The sequence below is a fragment of the Callospermophilus lateralis genome, chromosome 2 (assembly GCF_048772815.1).
Source record: "Callospermophilus lateralis isolate mCalLat2 chromosome 2, mCalLat2.hap1, whole genome shotgun sequence".
Classification (NCBI taxonomy): domain Eukaryota; kingdom Metazoa; phylum Chordata; class Mammalia; order Rodentia; family Sciuridae; genus Callospermophilus; species Callospermophilus lateralis.
The window spans coordinates 161,668,105-161,692,116 of NC_135306.1; the positions used below are offsets into that span (position 1 = coordinate 161,668,105).

Sequence of the window (24,012 nt, forward strand, 5' to 3'; positions counted from 1 at the left end):
AGCTGACCTTTGATCCGCATCACCTCAAGATTATGAACCTTATTTTTAGGGATTAAAACAAACAAGCATCGATAGCAACTTCAGGTTACTGGGAATGCTGGCCCCGGTGGAAGCAGGGTGGAGTCCACTCCCCTGACTACCTGTGCTTGCCCAGCCCGCCCCCACCTGACTGAAGGTCCCACTGCCGGACCCGTCTCCTGGGAACCTCCTGACATGAGTCCTTGCTTTGTCAGGCTGCGTCTCTACAACATGGGGAATCTTACATTAAACCCTGGATCCTGGCCTCCCAAGTGTGTCGACCTGTCGGTAGGTTTTAAATAGCCCATTAGTCTTTTCTGACTCAGACAGGACTCATGTGTCCATTGCAGGTGGACACACCTGCTCATAAAGGCTGAATGCCATTTATAGGCCCTTATGTGGAAACTAGGTGAGGGCATGGGCTGCTGTCCTGTGGGCTATGTGGACAGCCCAATAGAAGGAACAGACAAGCACTCAACTTCTGTGGCCTCGGCATGTCTACACCAAGGCCAGCCCACTGCTGAGCCCAGGAAGGTATTATTCATATTGTCAATAACATTCATGGTGACATAGACAATGCTTATATAATTGCATATTAGGAAATTACTGAGATTAAAGGTCTGTAATTCAAATTGAAAAACTTCAAAGTGGAAGCAGTTTCCTCCCTCAGTTTCCTGAGATGGATATTTTTTAATATACCGGTAAACATTCTTTCACTCAATGAACATAGGTTCCAACCACCTTCTGGGAGCAGGAACAGCACTGGCCCTGGGTTACAAAACTAAGAGTCAGTAGGCAACCCATCGGTAGCCAAAGAAGGATGCGGCACACAAAGCTGAATTATTTGAATCTTAAATATTGATTGAGGACCAACCGAGTACCAAGAACTGAGGCAAGTACTCTGGGAATTAGAAAGGAAACTAAAGACCTGGGACTGTTCCTTAAGAAGTTTAGATATTTGTTGACCAGACAAGATTAATGCACAAAAGACATGATGGGTTCAGGGCTAAATAAAGTGCTGACGGCCCAGTTGATGCCCTTTGTGACCCTTGTATTATAACTGGTTGTCTCTCCCAACAGGTCACAGTTCTCAGTTGTTCACCTGGTACCCACAGCCTACCAGGGGAGGCTCTGTGTACAGTGCAGGTTGTCAGAGGATGAAGGAACAGAAGTGATGGAGTTTTGTTACTGTTTTCCAGACATGACTGGTCAATAGAATTCTCTGTGTGTGTGTGTGTGTGTGTGTGCGCGCGCACGCACACACGTGCATATGTGTGCATGCATGTGGTGCTGGGGATTGAACCCAGGGATGCTCTACCTTTGACCTATATCCCCATCCATTTTTTAAAAATTTTTATTTTGAGACAGGTTCTTCCCAAGTTGCCCAGGTTGGCTTTGAACTTGTGATCCTCCTGCCTCAGCCTCCCAGGTGGCTGGGATTACAGGTGTGCCTCACAATGCCTGGCTACCTGGCTTTCCTCTTAGACTTTAGGCTGCAGAAGTCCTGTTGGGGAGTGGGCCGAGGAAGATGAATGTTCAGCTGTTTCTTGGTGAATCTTCTGTACAGCCAGGTTTGTGGCCTCTTGGCAATGACTGCAGGAATTTAGAAGAATGCAGGGGAAAGAGTGGCGGGTAAGGAGCGGGAAGCTTTCCCACCTGAAGGCTGCAGCTCACTCTTGAGACCCAGCTGTGGGCCAGCTTCTCCCCAGGAGCTGCTCCTGGGCTCTCAGTTACTGTGTCTCCCACTCTGGGTCTGCAAGTCTTGGTGCCTATCTCCACTGCAGGGAATTCAGGAATTTTATTCCCTGAATAGACTGTGAAGCTCCTAGCAGGTCTGCTGTGAGTATGTGGCTGACTTGGCTTCAGAGGATGGTGAGATCTGAGCAGGAGAAGAAAGGAAGAGACTTGATGTGGCCCAGAAGATGTAGCCACTGGCAGAGCCCCAGCACCTTTGGGAACCAAACCTAACTAAGAAGAGGGGGCTATTCTCGCTGGGTAGCCCCAGGGAGCCAGGCAGGGGAGTCTGAACTGGTTCAGGGGTGTAGGGACCCCTGAGACTTTATGAACAGTGACAGTCCAAGCCACCATAGGTCCTGAATTTCATGTGATGCTCTTGATTTGATTTATCCACAAGCAGTTGTTAGTGAGCATCTAACATTGCCAGAGGCACAGGTGCAGCCTCTGACCTCAGAGGGCTCATAGTTTGATGAGGCAGACAGGCCTGTAAGTAGATCAGTGTGATGGTGTGTGGGAAATCACCACACAGACCTCCTGAGATGCAGTGTGGGAAGAGGGGCTGGGGAGGACAAGTCAGGCTTCAAAGAAGCACCATTCAACTGAGAGCCCTGCCTAGCAAGGCGGCCCTGTATTTCATCCTCAAGTGACCCAGTGGGACAGGACTATCATTATCCCCATTTTATGGATGAGAAAACTGAGGTTCAAAGAGGTTAGGTAACTCATATGGGCTCACACGCCTAGTAAGTGGTAGGTCAGGGTTTGTAGCCAGTCTGCGTGACTCCAGAGTCCAAACTGGGACCTGTGACAATCCCTGCCATGGTGGTTTCAGCTGTAAAGATAACTGGGGTTTCACCAGTGACCAGAGCCTGGCTGGGCTTTCTAGACATGGACCGGCACAAGATAGGTCACAGTGCACTAAGGAACCAGGGATGATTCAGTAGGTCTTGAGGACCAGGAGAGGATGGGAGAACAGGCTGGAGGGATGGGCGGGGGCTGGACCATGAAGGCAGTTTTTGTTTTGGTCTGCTGAGATGTTTAGACTTCACCCTGCCAACTGTTGGGTGCTGCCAAAGGGTTGTAACAGGAACTGGCCTGTCCAAGTGTGTGTTTTGATGCAAAGACGTCTCTGGCTGCAGTTTGAGCACTAGGCTGGGGGGGGGGTTGTAGGAAGGGGAATCTGGAGGCAGGAAAGGCATTGGTGAGCAGGCTCTGAGAGGTCCAGGGAGAGCAGAGGGAGACCTGCACCTCCAAGGAAGCACGGGAGGCCAGTAGACAGGGCCTCAGGGAAGGCAGGACTTGGTGACCAGCTGGCTCAGCAAGATGAGGGAAGGAGATCCAACAGCTGGACTCCAAGGATGAGATAGGAACTCCTTTTGCAATGGAGCTGTCCCTGGGGGCTGGGCTGCAGGAGGAGGCACAGGAGCAGGCGAAGTTGAATAGACCACATGCAGAGGTCTCTGTGGGAAAGCAGGGAAATGTCTGGTGACAGGTGACACCTGGCGTGAAAGGCAGCAGAGAGATGGGCGTGGAGCTACAGTTCAGGGTTGTCAGGACACTGGTTGAGCCACGGAGGTGCTAAGGTCCTGGAGGGTGAAGATCGGAATCTTCACTTTCAAGGGCAGGTAAAGAGTCTCAAAAGATCAAAAATGCAGGGCTGGGGTTGTAGCTCAGCGGCTGAGCGCTTTCCTCGCAAGCACAAAGTACTGGGCTTGATCCTCAGCACCACATAAAAAAATAAAGTAAAGATATTGTGTCCATCTACAACTAAAAAATAAAATTCAAATTAAAAGAACAAAAATGAGTGGTGACTGCATTTAGCCATGGGCTAGGTGATGACGTGGAGCATGACACCTGGTGGGCGTGTGAGTAGAAACCAGATTGTGGCCACTGAAGGGTGAGTGGGCTGCAAAGGGGAGGAAGCAAAGTACGATGTATGGTTTTGTCTCCTCCAGGAAAAGCAAATTCAGATCTCGCTATGGTTGAAACTGTGCCCAGTTTGGGGGATGTCTTCATATTGATTAGTTCACAAGTAAGGAAAACGCAAAGAAATTATTGGACAATGAATCCTTTTGGGGGGTAAAAAATACAGTTTGGTGGCACAGTTCTGCAAACCAGGGGGACCTTCAGAGGACAGATCATCAGACACCACTGGGTGTCCAGTGGCTTGGGGTGAGGTCAGCTCTGTGCTCACCTTAGGTTCCTGACATGGTGCTGTGCACACTATGAACAGGCATTGGTGAGAAAGGGTGTGAGTGTACTTTGCCATGATTTCTCCGCCTCTCCCCCAGCATCCGTCTCTACAGTCAGACTAATTATGAAGATTCAAGTTCCTGACACCTACTTTCAGCAAATCAGGAAGAGTAGCGCCACTCAAATACTGAGGGTCTCCTGGGGCATGACTTTTTGGGAGTGCTGGGCAGAGATTCGAGGGAAAGTGTGCCTGTAGCTGTTCCTGGTCCCTGTGCCACTGCCACTTACCCTGCACGTCTGGGAGCCTGGAGCTGTGAGAGGCACCTCCATTCACTTTCCTCAGGAACACTGTGCTGTCTTGACTTGCTCAGGAGAGCTCGTGACTCAGAGAGCCACGTTCCTTCCCTCACATCACATGGCTCACAGGACCACAGGAGCCTTCCAGAATGCTCAGGCCGGAAGGGAGAGCAAGGGAGTGAGCTAGCTTGTCTGTCCCGGTCTCCAGGGAAATTAGGAAAAGGATGTGTCTGTTCAAGATCGGGTGTGCACGAGGAGTGCCTAAATAGGGGGGTGGGCAAGCTTACTCCTGGGGCCCAAGGAACGTCTCCAGGATCCTGAGGTATTCATGGAAAGCTAGGCATACGGTGACGGGACAGGTTGTCGCCAGAGTTGGTACAGCGGTGGTGCTCAAGTGAGAGGCCGATTCCGAGACCAGCCTTCCTGTTGGAGGGAATACCTTGTGACACAGGCCAAATTTGGCATGCCCACCACGAATGCCTACTGGATTCATTAAGGTGATGTTTACTGCCTAGATAAACCCCATATTCTCACAGCTTCACAGACTTCTGGTCCTAAAGGCCTCTCCACTGAGGGGACATGAGGGAGCTTCTGACAAGTCAGTCCTCCAAGTGGCACAAGTCCCTCCTGCTTGTGTTCCGTGACCCTGAGGTTGGTCACCTGGACTCACACAGCTTCAGTGAAGGGCCCAGGAGGAAGGAGCAACTTGCTGGGGTCAGCTGTCCTGTCTCTGCCCTGCCTCCCACCATGACTAGACGGTCACCTCTCAGCAGTGTTTATTGGTGCATTAGTTATTGTCCTCATTTCATGTTGCTTGATGTCTCACGACTACAGATTCTGGCATTTTGGAGTTTGATGAACAGAGACCATGATTCGGTGTGCAAAGCAGTCCTTGTATACCTTTGGCTCCATCCACCATGTGCAGCGGTGTAGGAAGGAACGGTGGTTAGGGGTGTCCCTCTGGACTCTGGCTGTGGGTGGTTGAATCAAGTTGCTGACTTCTCTAATTTTTTCAACAATGAGGATGAGCCTCACAGCTAACAATGCCTTTGTTATAATGATTAACTGCTTCTTCCCATATAAAGCTTTAACACATTACCTGAGACTTCATAGATGCTCACGGAATGGCCACAGTTATCTTCTCAAGATCATATGTTCCTTTAGTCCTTTAGCATGTGCTCTGTAGACAGGGCTTCATGCTAGAATGGCTATGATTGAGGTCAGTACAAGGTGCTATGGGAACACTGGGGAGGGGTTGCGGTGGGAGGCGAGGTAGGGTTAGGGGAGGAGGCTGGAAGGTGGATTAGGAGTTCTGGGATGGAGATGTGCTCAGGTCCATGTGCCCTGTGGAAGAGCAGTGAGTATGGTAGCTGATGGATCGGACACTGTTGTTATAAATGAGAATGTTTCCCTGCATGACAGTGGTATTTCCTGATGAATCAAAAGCTTTCATAGGTAGTGTCCTTGAAGTTGACATGAGTCAATAAAAAAAATAGGCCAAGCCCCGACTTTGAGGGATGGAGCTTGCCCATTACACAACCGTCATTTGCACTCATTCAAGTCAAAGGGAGTCCGCAGACCAGGGCTGACCTGGACCTGTCTTCAAGGAGCTTTTGGGGAATCTGCTCTCTGTAGGAAAGAGTGCTTTCTGCATTCAGGGACTGTGATCTGCCAGCAGCACTGTACAGGGACCATCAGCAGCCAGGGTCAGAAGTGTTCTTCCAGGAGGGGCGATATTTGGTGGGCCCCAGAAACTAAGTCTAAGGAGCTGGTACCAGAACTTCCCTGGAGCTTCCTGGAAACTAGAAGTGTGAGTTCACAGTTTTCCTGGGCACCCAATGCATGCTCGACGTAGCTCAGGACTCTGGCTGTGGGTGGTTGAATCAAGTTACTGATTTCTCTAATTTTTTAGACATAGTTTAAATAGGTAGTGAATTGCCAAGTTTCCATAGGTAGTGAAATCTTTGTTATTTTGTCTACTGGCCTATTTTATCAGCCAGATAAACAGGTTTCCATCTTGGGGTCACTGGCAGGGTCCTGCAGGCACAGCTAAGGCTGTGTGGGAGGTCCTTTCATCCCCATTCTACACCGGCATGGGGACGGTGTGGTTCTTTGGAAGGGGGCCTGCCACACTGGACCTGAGGTTCCTAGGCTCTGGAGACAAGAGCTGCTGGGAGGGAACTTGCCCCTGACCTGTTAGTTAGAATTTAAGCCAATTTATTAGTTGGCTCAGTGTCAGGGCTTCAGGCAGGATGCCCCTTTTCTTGCTGAAGAAGAATAGCAAGGTTGGGGTTGGAGGCCATGCAGGCCTAGGAGGCCAGTCCTGCCAGGTCTGAGTGAGTCGAGAAGTCTGCACAAGGCCTACTTTCTTTTTGTTTTTTTCAAAAGAGAGAGAGAATTTTTAATATTTATTTTTCAGTTTTCGGTGGACACAACATCTTTATTTTTATGTGGTGCCGAGGATCGAACCCAGCGTCCCATGTATGCCAGGCGAGCGCGCTACCACTTGAGCCACATCCCCAGCCCACAAGGCCTACTTTCTAATGATAGGACTGACCATCAGGGAGAGGAGACTCCTTGATGTGAAACCTGTCTAATGCAACAAGCTGTAAAAATTGTGCATCCTCTGGGCAGGAAATCTGGGAAATACAGAGAAGGACAGCCTAATACTCTATTGTTAGGTTACCCCGTAACTTAAGAAAGTGCCCTGCAGTTGTCACTTGTACTCTCCACGCCCAGACTGCCAGAAACTATGAAACTTAGCTGATACAATGCGCATCGTGGCTTCAGAAAGGGCCGGTCAGTTTGTTTCTGTTCCAATTTGACAGTAGCCCTATCAGTGTCCTTAGGAGGGCAGTAGGAAGGTCAGGCCAGGGCTCAAGCCCAGGTTACCTTATGCCTGGGCCAGAGTTCTTTCTTTTCCTAGAAGGTCCTAAAGAGAGGCTTAGCAGTATGGGCAGAGATATGGAGCATGGGTAGAAATCTTGAGGAAAAATTTTAAAATGCATTCGTGTAGATATATGTGTATACATTACAGAAAAGAGAGATGGGCAAGTTCTGAGATTACATTTTTAAGACCCATACTTTTGAGAGAGAAAGCGCACATACCAGCCCACAAGTCTGTTACAAGAACTACTTTGGGTAAGGCAGGCAAAGGGGCCTGGCTGGCAGTGGCCCTGAGATGCTGCCTTCCCTCCTTCTGGCACTGTGCCTGGTCAGCATCTAGGTGTGTCCAGGCAGCGAGACCCTAGAGGGTGGGGACTGATTCATGTTGTCCCAGGGACTGGCACTGTAAATGGTTCCAAGAAGGAGTGGATGGAGGAGAGGAGTGGGGATGTGTGGGGTCCCTTGAAGCCGGGCCTGTGGAGTTCACTCACTGTTGAAGAGTGTGGGAGGCCAGAACTGGGAGGGCAGGAGCAAAATAAACTGAGGGTCATAGAGAGGGAGCAGCATAGAAGGCCAGGGCCTGCAGTGAACTTGGGGTCTCTTCCAGAGCTCCTGCCATGGGCACTGGGTGACAGGGGGCAGGGGTTGTCTGGGCCCTTGTTACAGTCTGGGACCTCGTTGGGGCTTTCATGGTGGGTGTCTGCATGCCTTCTTTTGGGCCTTTCTAGAGGGACTTCAGCACACACAGGTTTAGCCTGCCTGGAAAGGGCTTCTCTTCTGGTGGGAGATCTCAGGCCTGAGACTAGGAAGTAGAGACCTTTGGAGACAGAACTCTTCTCTCTGGGGGATGACTAAGAAGACTTCCTAGGGCTGTCTTCCCGACAGAGCAGGTGGCCCAGGAGGCGATGCATTCCCCACTGTGGAGGTGGTGCAGGGAAGGCCGGAAGGAGACCACAGGCAGGCCAGGGTGGCCCTTTCAGACTCTTCCCAACCCTGCAGTTGCTCCTGTTGGTTCAAGTTGGCTTCCTAGTGAGAGATGGAAAGCCAGAAGGGAAGATGGGGTCTTCAGGCCCCACCTGTGAATCAGACTCACATTTGCCATCGCCAAGTCCCCGACTGGCTCCTGCCTCCCCTCAGGGGTTGGGCTCATGTAGGCTCAGAGCCAGATCTTCAGTCCCCAGCCCCCACCTGTTGCAAGTGCAGGATGGACACCCCTCCATTACTGAGCCTTCCCATGGTCCGTTTGGTGAGGCAGACCCGGGAGATGGCAGGGTTGATGAGGGCAGCATGGCAGTGTAAATGGCAAGAGGTTTTTGCTCTTAGATTGCATTGACCTTGAAACAGATTTTGTCTGGGTACCTCAAGGGATTGAGGATTGAGCTTTTCCTCCTCATGGGAAAGTTCTGCCTAGTGTCCGTCCCTCTCCAGACCTCCTTGAGTTTTTATAGAACTCCATAATTTTCCCAAGGTTTGTCACACTGTTTGCTGTTGTTTGGCAGATGACTTGGCGGCGGGGGGGGGGGGTGGGCAGAAAGTATGATCCTAAATGTGAGTTGCACAGGCAAAACTGGGGTATGGAGACCTGCCACTCACTTTGAGAGGGGCTCAGGGACTCTGCAAAAACCCTGAACTTGTCTCCAGATGCCGTAGGCTGAGCCCATCACCAGTACTGTCTCCTGTAGTTTGAGGTCATGAGTCTTAATTTGTAGTGGCTAGAGGCGGGGGCAGGGAGTAGCTTTGTGACTCATGATGTCACAGAGGCAGGGGAACAGAAAAACCACAACTAAGGGACTCCAGTTGGCAAAACCCAAACTGCTTTAAACCTATTCTTGGAAACTACATAAACCTATTCTTGGAAACTACAGCATCACATCTTGTTTCTTCCCAGAAAATGCAGAACCTTTCATCCTTCTGAATGAAGTAATTGCTTCTATTTCTAAGACACGTCAAACTCCGAAAAGGCAGCAGCTGGGTGGTGATAAACAAGACTTGTCCACCCAGAGCTAGCCACCCAGGGTCCTCTGAGCTAATGCACTCTGGACCTGCTTCTTCTGGGGGGCCAGGGGAAAGGTACCGACTAGAGGCAGGACACCCTGGTTCTCTGAAAGCTTGATGCTCAGACCCCCGAGTCCTCCTGAGTGCTAGGTCGACCCTTTCCAGTTCCTTAGAGGCACCACCCTGCACCCTGTGTGTGTTCAGCTCCTCACCAAGACCACCCTGAGTGAGGTTCCCCACTTGTCATATGAAGAACTTAAAACTCAGTTCAATGACTTGCCTGGAGCCACAGGGCGAGGAAGCAAGTTTGAACACAGGTAACTAAGCTAAGTTATCAGAAATCATGTTCTCTTTTCCCCTTCCTTTTGGGTTGAGGGTGTTTGGGCCACTTGAAGAATAGTAACGAGTGCTAGGTTGTCACATAGTAGCCAGGAGCTAAATACATCGTATACCTAATCTCATTTATTCCTTACCACCCTAGAAAGCAAATAGTATTGTTCCCATTTTACACATGAGACAACTGAGGCTGAGGCAGGTGAGAGAACTCACCTGGGGTCACAAAGTATGTACTTGAGACCAGATTCCTACCCAGGTTTGCCTGACTCAAAATGTTCTGTTTTCCCATGGGGAAAGCCACCCACTGTGAATGTTAGCATCATCTTTAAAGTCTCTGCCTTAAACTGGCAAGCTGATTTTAAAGGTTGAGATTTGACTCTTGAAATCAAGGGAGGCAGGTCTGAGCCTGGTACGGGCTGTGGGGTACATGTCCAAGGCTGCGTTTATCTCCTGCTGTCCGCCCATCTCCATACACTTCCCCTTATCTCGCCCCAGATAAGAGCGGGTTCCGGAGCTCCCACGCCCACCTGGAGCCCTCAGCACCACCTTTGGCTCTTTCTCCACCAGAGCCCTAAGATTAAGTTGTGCATTTTTCTTTGGAGGGAGGAGACGAGTTCTTCCAGTTTGTAAATTATTGTCTGGGAGTCCGATCTGCCTTTTTTTTTTTTTTAATCTTTGTTTTTTTTTTTTTAGTTTTTTTTTATTATTAGTTGTTCAAAACATTACAAAGCTCTTGACATATCATATTTCATACATTTGATTCAAGCAGATTATGAACTCCCATTTTTACCCCGTATACATATTGCAGATTCACATCGGTTCCACATCCACTTTTTTACATACTGCCATACTAGTGTCTGTTGTATTCTGCTGCCCTTCCTATCCTGTACTATCCCCCCTCCCCTCCTCTCCCCTCTCCTCCCATCTTCTCTCTCTACCCCATCTACTGTAATTCATTTCTCTCTCTTGTTTTTTTCCCCTTTTCCCCTCACTTCCTCTTATATGTAATTTTGTATAACAATGAGGGTCTCCTTCCTTTACCATGCAGTTTCCCTTCTCTCTCTCTTTCCCTCCTCCCTCTCGCCGATCTGCCTTGATAGCACGGAACAGTGCATGCTTTTAGACAAGGAGGAGCTGGCAACTGGGAGCGTTTTGATTTACAAAACTTATTTTTTCAAACTGTTGCATCCCCCAGATACAAATCTGCCTGCGTGATGGATGCAGCAGACATGAGCACATCTGCTGAGCCTCTCCCAGGGCCAGGCTCTGCCGACATCTGCATTTCTTTCTCCCTCTTCACAGCAACCATCGAGGTGGAGATCATCATCCATCTGTTGTACAAGAAGAAACTGAGGCTCAAAGTCTCAGTGGCTTATGTGAGGCTGTGTGGGGAGTAAAGGGCCAGGCCAAGCTCTGGACTCAGACTCCTGAGGCCCCAGAGCCACCTTGCCATCATTGGAAAGGACCTCAGGAGAGCAGTTGAATGCAGGCGGTCTTGGAGTTGTCAGCCAGCTACTGCGTCCTTTGTTCCTGCTGGCACAGAAGTGGTTCCAAAGATAGATAGAGCCTGAGAATGTGACTATGCCCAGAAAAGCAAACGAGTCCTACTTCCGTTTATGCTTTCTGGGTGGCAAGTGTGGCATGTGGGGGAAAGTCAAGACACCAAAGGTGGCAGTGTTTATGTGAGTAGTGCCAAGGGAGCTCAGTGGACATTAAAGGAGCTGGGGCAGCATCCACAAAGGAATCCAGTCTCATCTGGGCCAGGCAGAGCACTGCAGAGCCAGCCCTTCCAGCCTGTGGAACTTGTTGAGTGGCATGGACCAGGGTCCCCAGGTGGGGCCTGGAGCCTGGTTGAGGCGTGCCAGCCAGCCAGGAGCGTGTGCTGGTCTGCCTTCAGCTGAGCACAGGGCCAGGCACACTGGAAGATCCCAGGGGAGGCTGGAAGGGAGGGCAGGGTTGGTGCTCCTGGGCACTTCCTTGACCTGTCCTGGACATGCTCTCACACTCACCTTCTCTGAATTGCTGAACCCGTGAACTTACTGTCATTTTGCAACTTTACGACTCTTTCCAGATTCGTGCCCCTGTAGGGTCTCTCCTTTGCCTGGAATGTCACTCCCGAGTCTTGTAGTGAAATCCTCCCATTCATAGGAGCTCCTTGAGCTCTGTTAGACACCTGCTGCTCCAGCTCCGCAGTACTCTGTCCTTATTCCATAGCACTTGTCTATAGTCTTGTCATCAACTGTGTGGTTCTGTCTTCTTGCCAGGCCAGGCCTGAGCCTGCATTGCTTATCTCTCCATCCCTATCCCCTAGCATGATGCCTGGCGCACACCTGCTGTGCCTCCAGCAGCTGCTGAATGAATGAGTCAGAGATCAGGGAAGGTGAGAACACTTTGTTTCACTCTTAGAATTATAAGCCAACCTATGATCCAAATGTACCCGCAGAAATGTTCTGGGGGTGAAAAGCTCTGTTGGAGAGCTCAGTTCTGGTGAATCTTTTTGTTTACAGACCCCACAAAAGGTAGGACCTCTTGACCACTGTCCAGCCCTGGCCCTGCCCCTCCACACTGGCCTCCTCGCACTAGCTTTGGATTCCAGAAAAATAGCTGGTGTTTTGGAAAATCAGCTCTACTTTATTTTTGTTCCTTTGAAACTTCAATGACTTTTCTAAGGCATGCCTGAGGGTGGAGTGGTGCAGAGAGAAGCGTCCATGCCAAAACCTTGGCGAGCTATTTTTGTGAAGTGAATGAACATCCGCTGCATTTTTCCCTTCCATCAGCCTTAGCACTTGTTCCAACCAGCTCGGCCTGGACTTACAAAGCACAGACTCCTTTTGTCCATTGGAAAGAAGAGGCCCACGTGTCTCTGTCTCCTGTGTTTCTGACTAAGGTAGATGGTGTGCTTCCGGCAGATTTCAGAAACAGAGGGAAGTTTTGAGAAATTGCAATGGATAACTTGTACGGGGGAAAACACCTGCCCTCTGGTAACTAATGAAGAAAGATTTTAAAGTTTCCTGTCCGAGCACAGGTGGGACTATCATGAGGCCTGGAGAGGAGTGTGCTCTGGGGTTTTTCCCGTTCACTGATGTCATGGGGCTAGGCTGCATTCATCTTAGCCAATCAACTTGCTGCACCAAGAACAGTAGGTTTTCAGTGGTATTAAATCTAGTGCATTTTTTCTGTCTTTCTCCTTCACCAGTCACTATTTCCAGAGCCATCTGGCTTGTAGCAAGATCGACCAGGTACCGTTGACATGAGTCAGGGTATATATAACTTTGCACAACCTGTGTTCCTTTTCAGCCAGGGAGAGGAGTGAGTGGGTACTGGGGAGAAAGACTGGCAGTAAGGCATCCTTGCTGGGTTAGGGGGTATGATGTACACCTTCCAGAGATGGTCTAGGTTTAGCACTACGTATAATGAATGAAGATGGGTGTTTTAGTATCTTAAAGTAATTTCATCACTTCCTGTTGGTGCCCATCCTCCACTCTCCCCCACTGCCCATGCACCTCACCTCTGTCTCCACCCACCTTTGCAGGTGTGACGCTTCTTCTGGTGTTTCATGGTGATCCCCTCTGTCCTGTCTGCACCCTGCTCCACGTGGCTCCTGAACCATGGGGGAGAATGAGGACGAGAAGCAGAGCCAGGCCGGGCAGGTTTTTGAGAACTTTGTCCAGGCTTCCACATGCAAAGGGACCCTGCAGGCCTTCAACATCCTCACCCAACACTTGGACCTGGACCCTCTGGACCACAGAAACTTCTACTCCAAGCTCAAGTCCAAGGTGACCACCTGGAAGGCCAAAGCCCTGTGGTACAAATTGGACAAGCGAGGCTCCCACAAAGAGTACAAGCGGGGGAAGTCGTGTATGAACACCAAGGTAAGGGGGAGCGCCAGGGAGATGTGGGACAGGTGGATTGGCATTTGGGAGTTAAGAGGCAGCTGCCCTTCTGCTATTTTGAAGTTCTGAACAGATGTGGGCATGAATGTTGTATTGTCATGCTCGGCTGAAGGTTTCCTTTGTCTGTGTGCTTAGCTTGTCCTGGCTAGGAGTTTCCACGTTATCCTGGTGGCCACAGCCACCCTTCTGGTGTCCTTTCCCAAAGGAGAGAAACCAAAGGCCAGGTGAGGGAGTGAAGCAAATCTTTGCTTTTATCTTACCTCTGCTGTTACCATGACCACAGCTACCTCTGATAACCCACTATTGATCCAGCAACTCCTGTGGGCTAGGCACTTTATATCCATGATCACACTGAATACCTACAGGAGTTCTGTGGGCCATTTTAGAGAGGTGGAAATGGAGAAGCCAATTATACAGGTCACACAACTAGAAGGCAACTTGGGTCTGTTTGATTCCAAGGCTTAAGCCCTAAATTCCACACAGAGGCTTAATTAAACAGATGTGTTCCCCGGGAGCAAACCCTTAGAAAGATCCCCTGGTTTTTAATGAGTTGGCTAAGAAGTAGGTCTTTGGTCCCTACCTCCTTTTCAGCCCTCTTCTTTCCCTCCTTCCCGACACCTCTCCGTTCTCTACCTCCTTTCCTAGTATGCATGTCTCTGCTCAGGATTGCACTCATAGTTAATCCTCCACAAATATTTGCATCCTTTATCATTTGGCTTTAGGCTGCATCCGTGAAGGCAGGGCTGACCACAGATCACATCTCTGGCATCTCCAAAATGCCCACCACCCAACGGGCAGCTCAAAGTCAAGACTTTCCAGCTGGTCCTGGGGGGCTCTCGGCCCTGGGCACGAATCCAAGCCGTGTGTTTAGGTTGAGATTGGATGTGCTGTATTTAGACCTCTCAGGAGGTAGCTCAGCCAGAGCCCTTGGAATTCCAGTCAGTGCCAATCCCAGGACAAGGGGATTGAACTCTCCATGGCAATCAGCACTGTTGTGTTTTTGTTTTGGTGACGGAGGAGCTGTTGAGTCCACCGTGGGATACGGCTGCTTTCCATTGCTCTGGGGAGACAGCTGTCAAGCTCCCCTGAGCCTGGGATGCACTGACTGTCCAGGGCATAGGAAGAGCATTCCACCAGGCTGCGGCAGGCACCAAACAGACAGCCCAGGGCACACTAGCCACCCAGGCAGTACCCGCCACGCTCCAGCCTCAGGCAGAGACATGGCAGTGGTAGGGAAATAGAAGGGGAGGAGAGGTGGGACCAAAGTCCTGGCTGAACTTCCACCCAGGGTCCCCTCCCTAGTTGTAACTTCATGGTTCCCTATTCAGGTGCAGCTCTTCAGGGTTAAAGGGGTAGGGGGACTTGTAGCATTCAGCGTTACCCTTCTCAGTCATTGTATAAAGTAGCTTTCTTTAAAAAAAAAAAAAAAGTTTTGCGTTAGTCCTCCTCTAAGATAAGATTGAACAAACCAGTAAATAAATTCAACATCTCCCATAGAAAGAATGGCCCAGCTGCATGGTGCAGTTTCGGGAGTTTTCAGAATCCTGTTTTATTAGGAAATATCATCGCCCCCCACACCCAGCACTTTGTGGGACTGCCTTGGAGATCTGAAGGTGGGTCCCCCCAGGGCGTCAGCCAGCAGGGGGATGAGTGGAAGGTTGGCCACCATGAAGATGTCCTCTTCAAAAATCACCAGCCGGGTGTTGCCTGGTTTGTCTGGCCAGCCCCCGTTTTATAGGCTTCGATGGCATGAAGTGGCAGAGTCCTCACCTCTTGTGGCTGGCACCTGAGATCCAAAGGGAAAGAAAAAGTCTCTGAGTCTGTGATGTTGAGTAAAGGGTGGTTCTTGCCTAGGGATTTTTATGCCTTTCTTACGAGGAGGAACAAAGACATTTCAAATGTGTGATAGTCTGTCTCATGAAAACCCTGGGTGCTGAGAGTGGGGGATACATTTGAAAATGCACCTCGAGGGTGGATTGTGACTGTGTGAGGTCACTTGAGCTGCACACTTCAGAAGCCCAGCTCAGTCTAACCAGACAACACCGGGAAATCATTAACTCATGGGACAGGATGGCCCAGACCCAGTCATTTCCATCCTCCCTCCTTCCATCTGTGTCTCAACGTTGTGCTCTGGGTTGGTTCCTTTCCTCCTCCCTGGTAGACAGATTTTCCTCCTCATTGGTAGCTTCTGCTTCAATATTTTGTAGGTTCATGATCCAAAAAGACTGGAATCTTTATCTTCCAGCTCAGAGTTGAAAAAAATCTCAGGGAGGGTTTTGATTGGCCCACCTCTGGTTTTATAATGGTCAAAGCCAGGGGAACTGGCCACTGTGATTGGCAGACCTTTCATGAATCATGATTAAGGTGAGGGAGGAGCAGGTCCCTGAGGATGTGGGGGTACAGGTCCCAAACAATGTGGAAGTGAAGAACAAACACAGGCGTCCTCTACAGTGACTGCTGTCGTGGTCCAATCCCGCCATATTGGATCCATGTGTGGGTGATTAATGCTCAGCTCTCCAAGGCCAGTGCTTATCTGCCTTTTTGTGAGCCGAAACCCTAGAAGAGGGATCCTGTGTCTCTTCACATGAACAGATACTGCCTGGTTTATACACCACATTTAGGTTTCCTCTGGTGTAGTGGTGGATGCTTAGTATTAGCCAAACAAGAAATGCTGGGCTTTAGCATACAGTGGCTGATCATAAATGCTAAGCCAGATATTGCAGGTGTGGGGCATAAAGCCAAGCATCTGGTTAGCCACAGGTCTTGTGGAAATAAATGCAATCCAGCCAGACCCCTACCTCCACACCCATGTGGACACCTCTCCACCATCTGGAGTTCATCTGTGCTTCAGCAGTTCACAAGCATTTATCAGGCCCTGGCATTCACACCCACGTGCCTGTGCTAACAGTGGTGGTGGGAGACTGGGAACCAACATCTTTTCGGAGCAGGAAGGCTCCAACGGAGGGGCCAGGAGACAAGAGAAAGACTTAGGAGGCCTCTGGAGCAATGGTGCAGGTGGCAATTGCATAATGCAGCTGGAGATCATTGTTCATTATTGGTTTTTATTTATGAGAGTTTCAGCAGGCGCTTAATAATTCTTTCCCTGGCTTCTGTCTTCCCACATAAACAGACACTGTCTTGTTCACAACCCACATTTACGTTTCTTGGGTGTGACTCGATAAGAATGGGGTGAACCCGAGGATCAAGTCAGATTCCCTCTTTTAGAACAGATATTGGCTCTGCCTTTGAGTCACATGTGGGTCAACTGTCACCTCCAACGGGGAGCTGTTACTGAGAAAGCAACCCAGAAGAACCTGGGACACATCATGGGGTGTAGGATCGCCATATCACAAAAATCTCGGTTTCTTCATTTTTCATAGGAACCTTTAGTGCTAGGAGGAACTTAGGAGAATGTGCCATCTTTGCATTTGACAGGTGACAAAAGGGGATCCCAGGAAGCTAACGCTCCTCAGCTGGAGCCAGTTAGGACTTTCTTCCCTGGCTTGCTCTTAGGTTCTTTTGTTCATTCATCCAGCAGCAGGTGTGTCTAGCTCCTGATCAGACAGGAAGGGTGGTTTATAAGATGCATAAGGAGCACTTCCCACATGAGCTTTCTGTAATGGAAACAGAAATGCACTTATTTCCATATTTATTCACTGATTTAATAATTCCCGAGATGAATAATTATTCAACACTAAGTAGCTAACATGTGCCAGGCCCTAAGTATCTAACAGCCAATTAACAGCTCTGTGGCCTCAGGCAGGTTACTTAATATCTCTGTGGCATTCTCTGAAGACAATAATGGTCCTTCTGCTTCCTAGTTATGGTAAGGATTCAATCAGGTCATCTATGTAAAGTGCTCAGGATGTTGCCTACCACATAACAAGTGATCAGCAAATATCTGGCCATTATTATTGTTAATGATGTACGTGCTGTAAGAGGTGTGCACACCGGTGTGCGGGAGTATAGAAAAACAAGTGACTAACCATGACTGGGGTAGTCTGGGCACTCTTCCTGGAAGAGGAGGAGTGTGTGGGGCTTGACAGACCAGTAGGATTTTGCCTTGCAGAGCTGAAGGAGCACCAGCAAAGAGGTCTAGTTTAGGGAGGGTATTGCTTGTGTCAATGGGAAAGCAGGGGTGCAGGTGTGGGGAGGGGTGAGAGCCAGAGAGCAGAATGCATGGATGAGGGGGATGCCAGGGACAAGGAGCTCTTAAGTGCCAGGCTGGGAGGAGAGGTGTCTCCGAGTCAAAGCGAGGACCTGGAGACCATCATCAAGGAGCCCCAGCCCTTCCTGGAGTGGACGCTCCCACCTGTCCAGCCCAGGGCTCTTGCTACCACCTCCCACAGTATTGCTCAGTAATCATAGGTGATCCTTAGGGACCAGGAGCCATTTGTATACCAGTGCCCCGGAAATGACTCCTGGACATAATGAAGACTCTGGTGCTGTCTCTCTAGAAGAGCATGTCTGTATTTTGTGGGGTCACTCCACACCTTCTGCTCCTGAGCATGACCTGGCCCAGCTGTGCCTCTTCAGCACCTCCCAAGTGTGGAGCCGGGCCTCTGACCAGTTCTCATGGCCCCACTTGTCCCGTAGCTCCTGAGTCGCCTTTTAGCAAAGCAGGAGGCAGAGAGGTAGGGCGAGAGGGGGTTGGGGTGGAAGGGGTGAAACTGGGAGTAGAAGACAGCAGCTCTCTGTCGGCCTGGATAAGCCTATCTGACATTCCTGGCCTCTGAAGTCACCCACTGAGGCTGCGCTGGTCGAAGCAGGTCAAGTACCACGTTGCCTAATATGGACCATTGTAGTCCCAACCGATAAAGCAGAGGTTGGTCTCTGGGGTGTGGAATTCTGCATTCAAGGAACAAGGGGAGATGAACTCTGGGTTTGCCCACTTACCTGACGGTGGACAGCCTGCGCCGCTGCATCAGGCAGGTTTGCAAGCCTGGCCCCGGACAGAGCTGGAGTCACAACTGCTCCGCCTCTGCAGCTCCGTGGGGTGTGTGGGTTGGCACAAGTGAGTGCCCTGGGCATTCTGCAGGAGCTCCGGTGAAAACTCTCATTTTGGGGTGTCTTCATAGAATGTAGCCCATCCAGGTTCACTGTGGTTCATTTTGTGAATATACAACCTGCCCTCTGTGGCCATGGGTTCTACATCATGGGTACAACCAACCCTGGATCAAAAATACTTGAAAAAAAAATTTCATCTGTTCTAAACCTGTACACACTTCCCCCCTTGTCTTTATTCCCTAAATAATACAGTATAACAATTATTTGCATAGCATTATGGTTTTTAAGGTATCATAAGTAATCGCAAGATGATTAAAATATACAGGAAATGTGCCTAGGTTATATGCAAACACTGTGCCATCTAATATTAGGGACTTGAGCATGTACGAGTTTTGGTATCTGTGGGGAAGAGAGAGGAGGGTATAGATCCCCATGGATACAGTAATGACTGTATTTTTGAATACTGCAAGTATGTGTGTGTTACTAGAGGTTAAACCCAGGACCTGTGCATGCTATGCAAGTGCTCTACCACTAAGCTATATCCTTAGCTGTTTTTTAAAAATTTTTACATTTATTTAAATTTTGAGACAGAATCTTACTAAATTGCTGAGAGCCTTGCTAAATTGCTGAGGCTGGGCTTAAACTCGCCATCTTCCTGCCTCAGCCTCCCCAGAGTTGCTGGAATTGTAGGTGTGCATCACCACTCCCCACACTGGACTACTTTTTTTGTCTTGTACACAAAAAAACTAATTAAAAATGAAATGCCACCTTGTGTGGTGGCACACCCCTGTAATCCCAGTGATACTTGGGAGGCTGAGGCAAGAGGATTACAAGTTCAAGGCCAGCCTCAGCAATTTAGTGAGACCCTCAGCAACTTAGCAAGACCCTGTCTCAAAATAAAAAATAAAGCCGGGCACAGTGGCACAGCCTGCAGTCCTGCAGCTCAGGAGGCTGAGGCAGGAGGATCCTGAGTTCAAAGCCAGCCTCAGCAATGAGGAGGTGCTAAGCAACTCAGTGAGACCCTGTCTCTAAATAAAATAAAAAATAGGTCTGGGGATGTGGTTCAGTGGTTGAGTGTCTCAGAGTTCAATAGCCACTACTTAAAAACAAAAGCAAAAACAAAACCTACAAAATGCATAATGAGGATTAAAAGTAATTCAAGTAGAATAAGAAAATCTAGAGTGAAAAGAAGCCTCTTTCTCCACTCCCCACTCCCCCTCGTGGCAACCCTGCACCATTTCCTGTAGCCTTCCTCCAGGTCTCTGGGTGTGTGTGTTTGTGTATGTTTATAAGTTCCCCTTTCCACTTTGAGATGGGATCTCATGTGTTGCCCAGGCTGGTCTTGAACTGTGGGATTCAAACAAGCCTCCTGCTTCAGTCTCCTAGGCAGCTGGGACTGCAGATCCCCCACCAGGCCCGGCTTTAATGGGAAATACCTATCTAGGCTTGCTCTGCACATTAGTTTTTTACACTCAAAAATATATCGTGGAGCTTGTTTCACTGTGTATCACTCTTATCCTTTTATTCATGGTTTTTATGGTTTTCCGTTTTGTGATTCTGTCCCAGTTTATTAACTGCTTGGACTGTTTCCATAATGCCATCGTCAACAGGGCTGCTGTTTCCTTAACCATACCGCTTCACCTATGCGTGGAAGCTCCTCTAGACACCTTGTAGGAATTCTGAGTCTGCGTGGGTGCGTATTGGGTTTAACAATTCCAGGCACTGACGGGTTCTCCCTGGGTGGACACGCCCTCCAACTGGGCAGGGGAGTGCCAAGAGTCCTTTAAAAGGCAGGAATCACAAGGTTGCCCCTAATATTGTGCCATCTAATATTAGGGACTTGAGCATGGGTGAGTTTTGATATCTGTGGGGAAGAGAGTGGAGGGTATCAGTCACAGTGTTGTCCTTGGCCTCATGAGTGGGCATCAACAGATCCTCTCTGAGGCCTGGAGCCTGTGTGGGTAGCCTTGAATGGGCACTGAGGAAAGAACAGTCCAGCAGTGGCCGGTAAGGGTTGTTGCCACATCCGTAACAGCAATGTGTGACTACTGTCACCACCCAAGATCTGAAGAGTGCTTTGTGCTTCACAACATGGCTTGAGATGCATGCTTTCATTAAGAAGCTTGCTTTATAGGTGAAGGAGAGTGCTTGTGTGTGTGTGTATCACATTGACGCGATTATATTCTTCTTCAAAGTTCCATTAGCTAATGGGCACTTTTAGGGCCTGGCCATGGAGCCCGTGTATGACTTGTTCTGAACAGGAGACTGGTCTGGCTCAATTGTTCTCTTTGTGACTCGGCTCCAGAGAGTGTCACCTCCTCCCACTTCTCTTGTCCCATCTCCAGCCTGGGTCTAGGGGCACAGTGAGCCTGCGAGCTCCTTAGCCCTGTGGCTAGCAGCTGGTCAGTGCCCACATGGATGACTGTGACTGTCTCTTTCCCCTTGACTGTGGGTTGCCTGAGGACAGGGACCATGTCTAGCCCATGCTAGCACAGGGAGTGGCCCAGCAGGCGAGGTGCGAGAGGAGTGAACTTGGTCAGTCGAGGGCTTCCTTCTGGAGCCGTCCTGGCTGAGCCCTGCTGTTCCCAGGCCGGCTAGTGGGCTTGCAGGCAGTGGCACCCACCAGTCCTTGATTCCTTGCATAAGATCTGCCCAAATTTGCCCTGAGTGCTGCTTGCTGAGCACCCTTCCCTGAGGGGCAGGGATGGTGACCACAGTCTCGTCTGGGCCTGGACTAGCATCTGGCAGCTCGTAGAACTTTCAAGAGGGCTGGGACGTCGGCCAGTGGCCTGTGAGGCTGGAAAGCCAGGCTTCCTTTTTCTTGGAGAAAAACAAAAACCCTCTTGCAATTCCTGGCCCACCCAGGATTGCACAAGGCCTCTGGGAATCTCTGGCCAGGATTATCCAAATAAATGTGTGCCGCTGGGCAGGGCGAAAGGAAGCCATGAGGCAGTTTAACACTCTGCTCGCCACAGAAGGCAGACCCTGGCTTCCCTTCCCTGACCGTTAGGGCCTCTCACTCTCCTGTTTTTGATTTTTTTGTTTTCCACAATAAAATAATGTCTTGAAGACCAGCTTTTTCTATGGCAGGGAGTTCTCCCACTTGGTGTGAACACATCTGTCTACCTCCCCAGCTGAATGAGTTCAGCTTCCTGCCTGCAGGGCTGGTCCTGGGCAGTCCACCAGGCCCAACTGTTAAGTTGTTGCCCTCTGCTCCATTAACAAGGATTGCATTGGGCTGCAAGTAACTAAAAATTTGACCTAAAACAAATAGGGACCTTTATTTTTTTAACCAGAAATCAGGTGAGGATGGTGGCTCTAGGTTTGGCAATTATATTCTCTAGACCAGTGTTGTATAATACAAACATAATATGAGCCACATAAACTATTTAAAATTTTCTAGAAGTCACATGTAAAAAATACAAAGAAACGATGAAATAAGTTTTAATCATATATCTTATTTAACCTAACATATCCATAATATTATAAGTTCAACATGTTGCAAATATAAAAACTAGTCACAGAGGCATGTCACATTTTTAATATTAAGTCATGAAATACAGTGTATGATTTACAGCTCATCTCAATATAGACTAGCCAGAGTTCAAGTGCTCAATAGCTCTATGTGGCTAGTTACTGTTGAATTGGACTGCATAGCTTTTCCTCTCATGCTTGTCACTTTATGGTTACAAGGTAACTGCTGCAGCACCAGTCTTCACATTTGCTTTTAAGATAGGAATAAGGTAGAAGGGACTGCTCTAGCTACATACATCTTATCATGTAGGCAAAAGTGTTTCCAGAAATTCCATTCAAATATAAGCTCCATGAGGGAAGGATTGGTCGTTTAATACGTTCTTTGCTGATTCATCGACACCTAGGATAATGTCTGAAACCTAATAGGTATTTGTCACAGGCTGAGTTCTTCAAAAGCAGAATCTTAGAAGGTGTTTAGAGTGCAAGGTGTTCATTAGCAATCGACATCTGTGAAAGGAATGGGGAGGAAGCAGAATGAGGGTTGAGGAAGAAATTGAAGGTTGAGGACCAGATGCCTGCAGGTTTGAGCATTTGGGTCTTTTCATACTTGATCTTTTAGCAAATGAGTTTTGCAAAAGATACGGGTGGGAGGCCCTGTGATTCTCAGTTCATATAGGATGTCCAGCTGTGAGCTCAGCTTTCTGTCTAATGTGTCAACATCTACCAATCAAACATGCGTAACATGTATGTAGTTCTAGAATATGTACATAGGGGAGTAAGTGTAAATATCATAGTACAGAGGCCGCTCAACCCGTGAAGAGTTAGCATCCCTCTGAACTCATAGCTAAGGTGAAATCATCCTAAGTGGAAAGTGTATTTAATACACCCAACCTACTGAACATAGCTTAGCAACACAGTAGTGTGTGTGTGCGTGTGTGTGTGTGTGTGCGTGTGTGTGTGGCCTTTCATGTATTATATATAAGGTGATGTCACAAGCCTGCTCAGAGTCCTTAACAGCAGGTACCGTATTTCAGGTAACCTGGGGTGACCCCTGCCCTTCTCCATAGTCCTACGACACGTAGATACAGGGTCGCGAGCCATCACCAAAGACCTGTCCAGAGAATTCTGCATGGAAGATTCTATTCTCAGGACTCTTTTTCTCTAAGGAAGAGTCATCTAGATCTGAGATACACACCTGGGACACCTCCTTCAGGTCCAGATATTCAGAACGCACCCAGGGGAGGGGTCCTTGTCCTTCCACCCACCCAGGGTCTATCAATCAGCTCTTTGTTAGCTTTAAAAAAATGATCTTTTGTGTTCATTATTTTTTTTTCTGCATCCCAAGTGTATTTTTAAAAATTGTGGTAAAATACATATAACTTAAAATGTGCCGTCAGTAACATTGATAGCACGCATGGTATTATTCAATCAGCACCACTTTCTATTTCTAACGTTTTCCATCCCTCCAAATAGAAACTCACCCTCAGCCCTTTCTGTCTCTGTCAGTTGCCTATTCTGGATGTTCTGCACAAGTGGAACCGTATTTGTCTTTTCGTGTTTGACTTATTTCAGTTAGCACAAGGTCTCCAGGGTTCGTCTCTGGGACAGTGTGGGTCAGAACTTCACTCTGTTTTTTTTTTTTTTCAAATTTAATAAGATATTTCATTTAGCCCAACATATCCAAAATATCATTTGAGCATGTGATAACTATAAAGTTATTTATAATCTATTTTATATTTTTGGTACCAAGTCTTCAAAATCTGATGTGTGTTTTCCTCTTGCAGGGCCTCTCAGTTCAGATGCTAAATTTTAATCAGAAATACTTAGTTTGTGTTTAGATTTCATAAAAGTTACTGTTGACAAGTAGTTTCCCATATTCAGCTTATTCCAATTTCAGTAATTGAGTTGAGTAGGAGGGATCTTTAAATTATAATAATAATATATGTATGTGACATGAAATTTATCCTTAAGTGTGTGGTTTGGTGTCCTCCAGTGCATCCACGTCGTTGTGTCACTGTTACGGTCATACATCCTTGGCACCTTGTTCATCTTGCCAAAATGAAACTCTGTATCATCAAACAACTCCCACTCGTCCCCAGGCCCCGCCCCTGACTGTCACCATTTTCCTGTGATTGACAATAAGGTTGACACCTCTCAGCACTTCCCACAAGTGGACTCC

The 24,012-nt window shown here is 48.6% G+C and overlaps 1 protein-coding gene across 3 annotated transcripts in view; it reads left to right on the top strand.

The window, feature by feature from the left end:
- Mical2 (microtubule associated monooxygenase, calponin and LIM domain containing 2) overlaps nucleotides 1–24,012 on the top strand; it is a 206,505-nt gene that overhangs the window by 31,183 nt on the left and 151,310 nt on the right. For all 3 annotated transcript variants that reach the window (XM_076846897.2, XM_076846899.2, XM_076846898.2), the window contains exon 3: nucleotides 12,992–13,331. In XM_076846897.2, coding sequence (XP_076703012.2) covers nucleotides 13,068–13,331 — 264 coding nt within the window. In that variant the 5' untranslated portion in view covers nucleotides 12,992–13,067. The remainder of the gene's footprint in view (nucleotides 1–12,991; nucleotides 13,332–24,012) is intronic.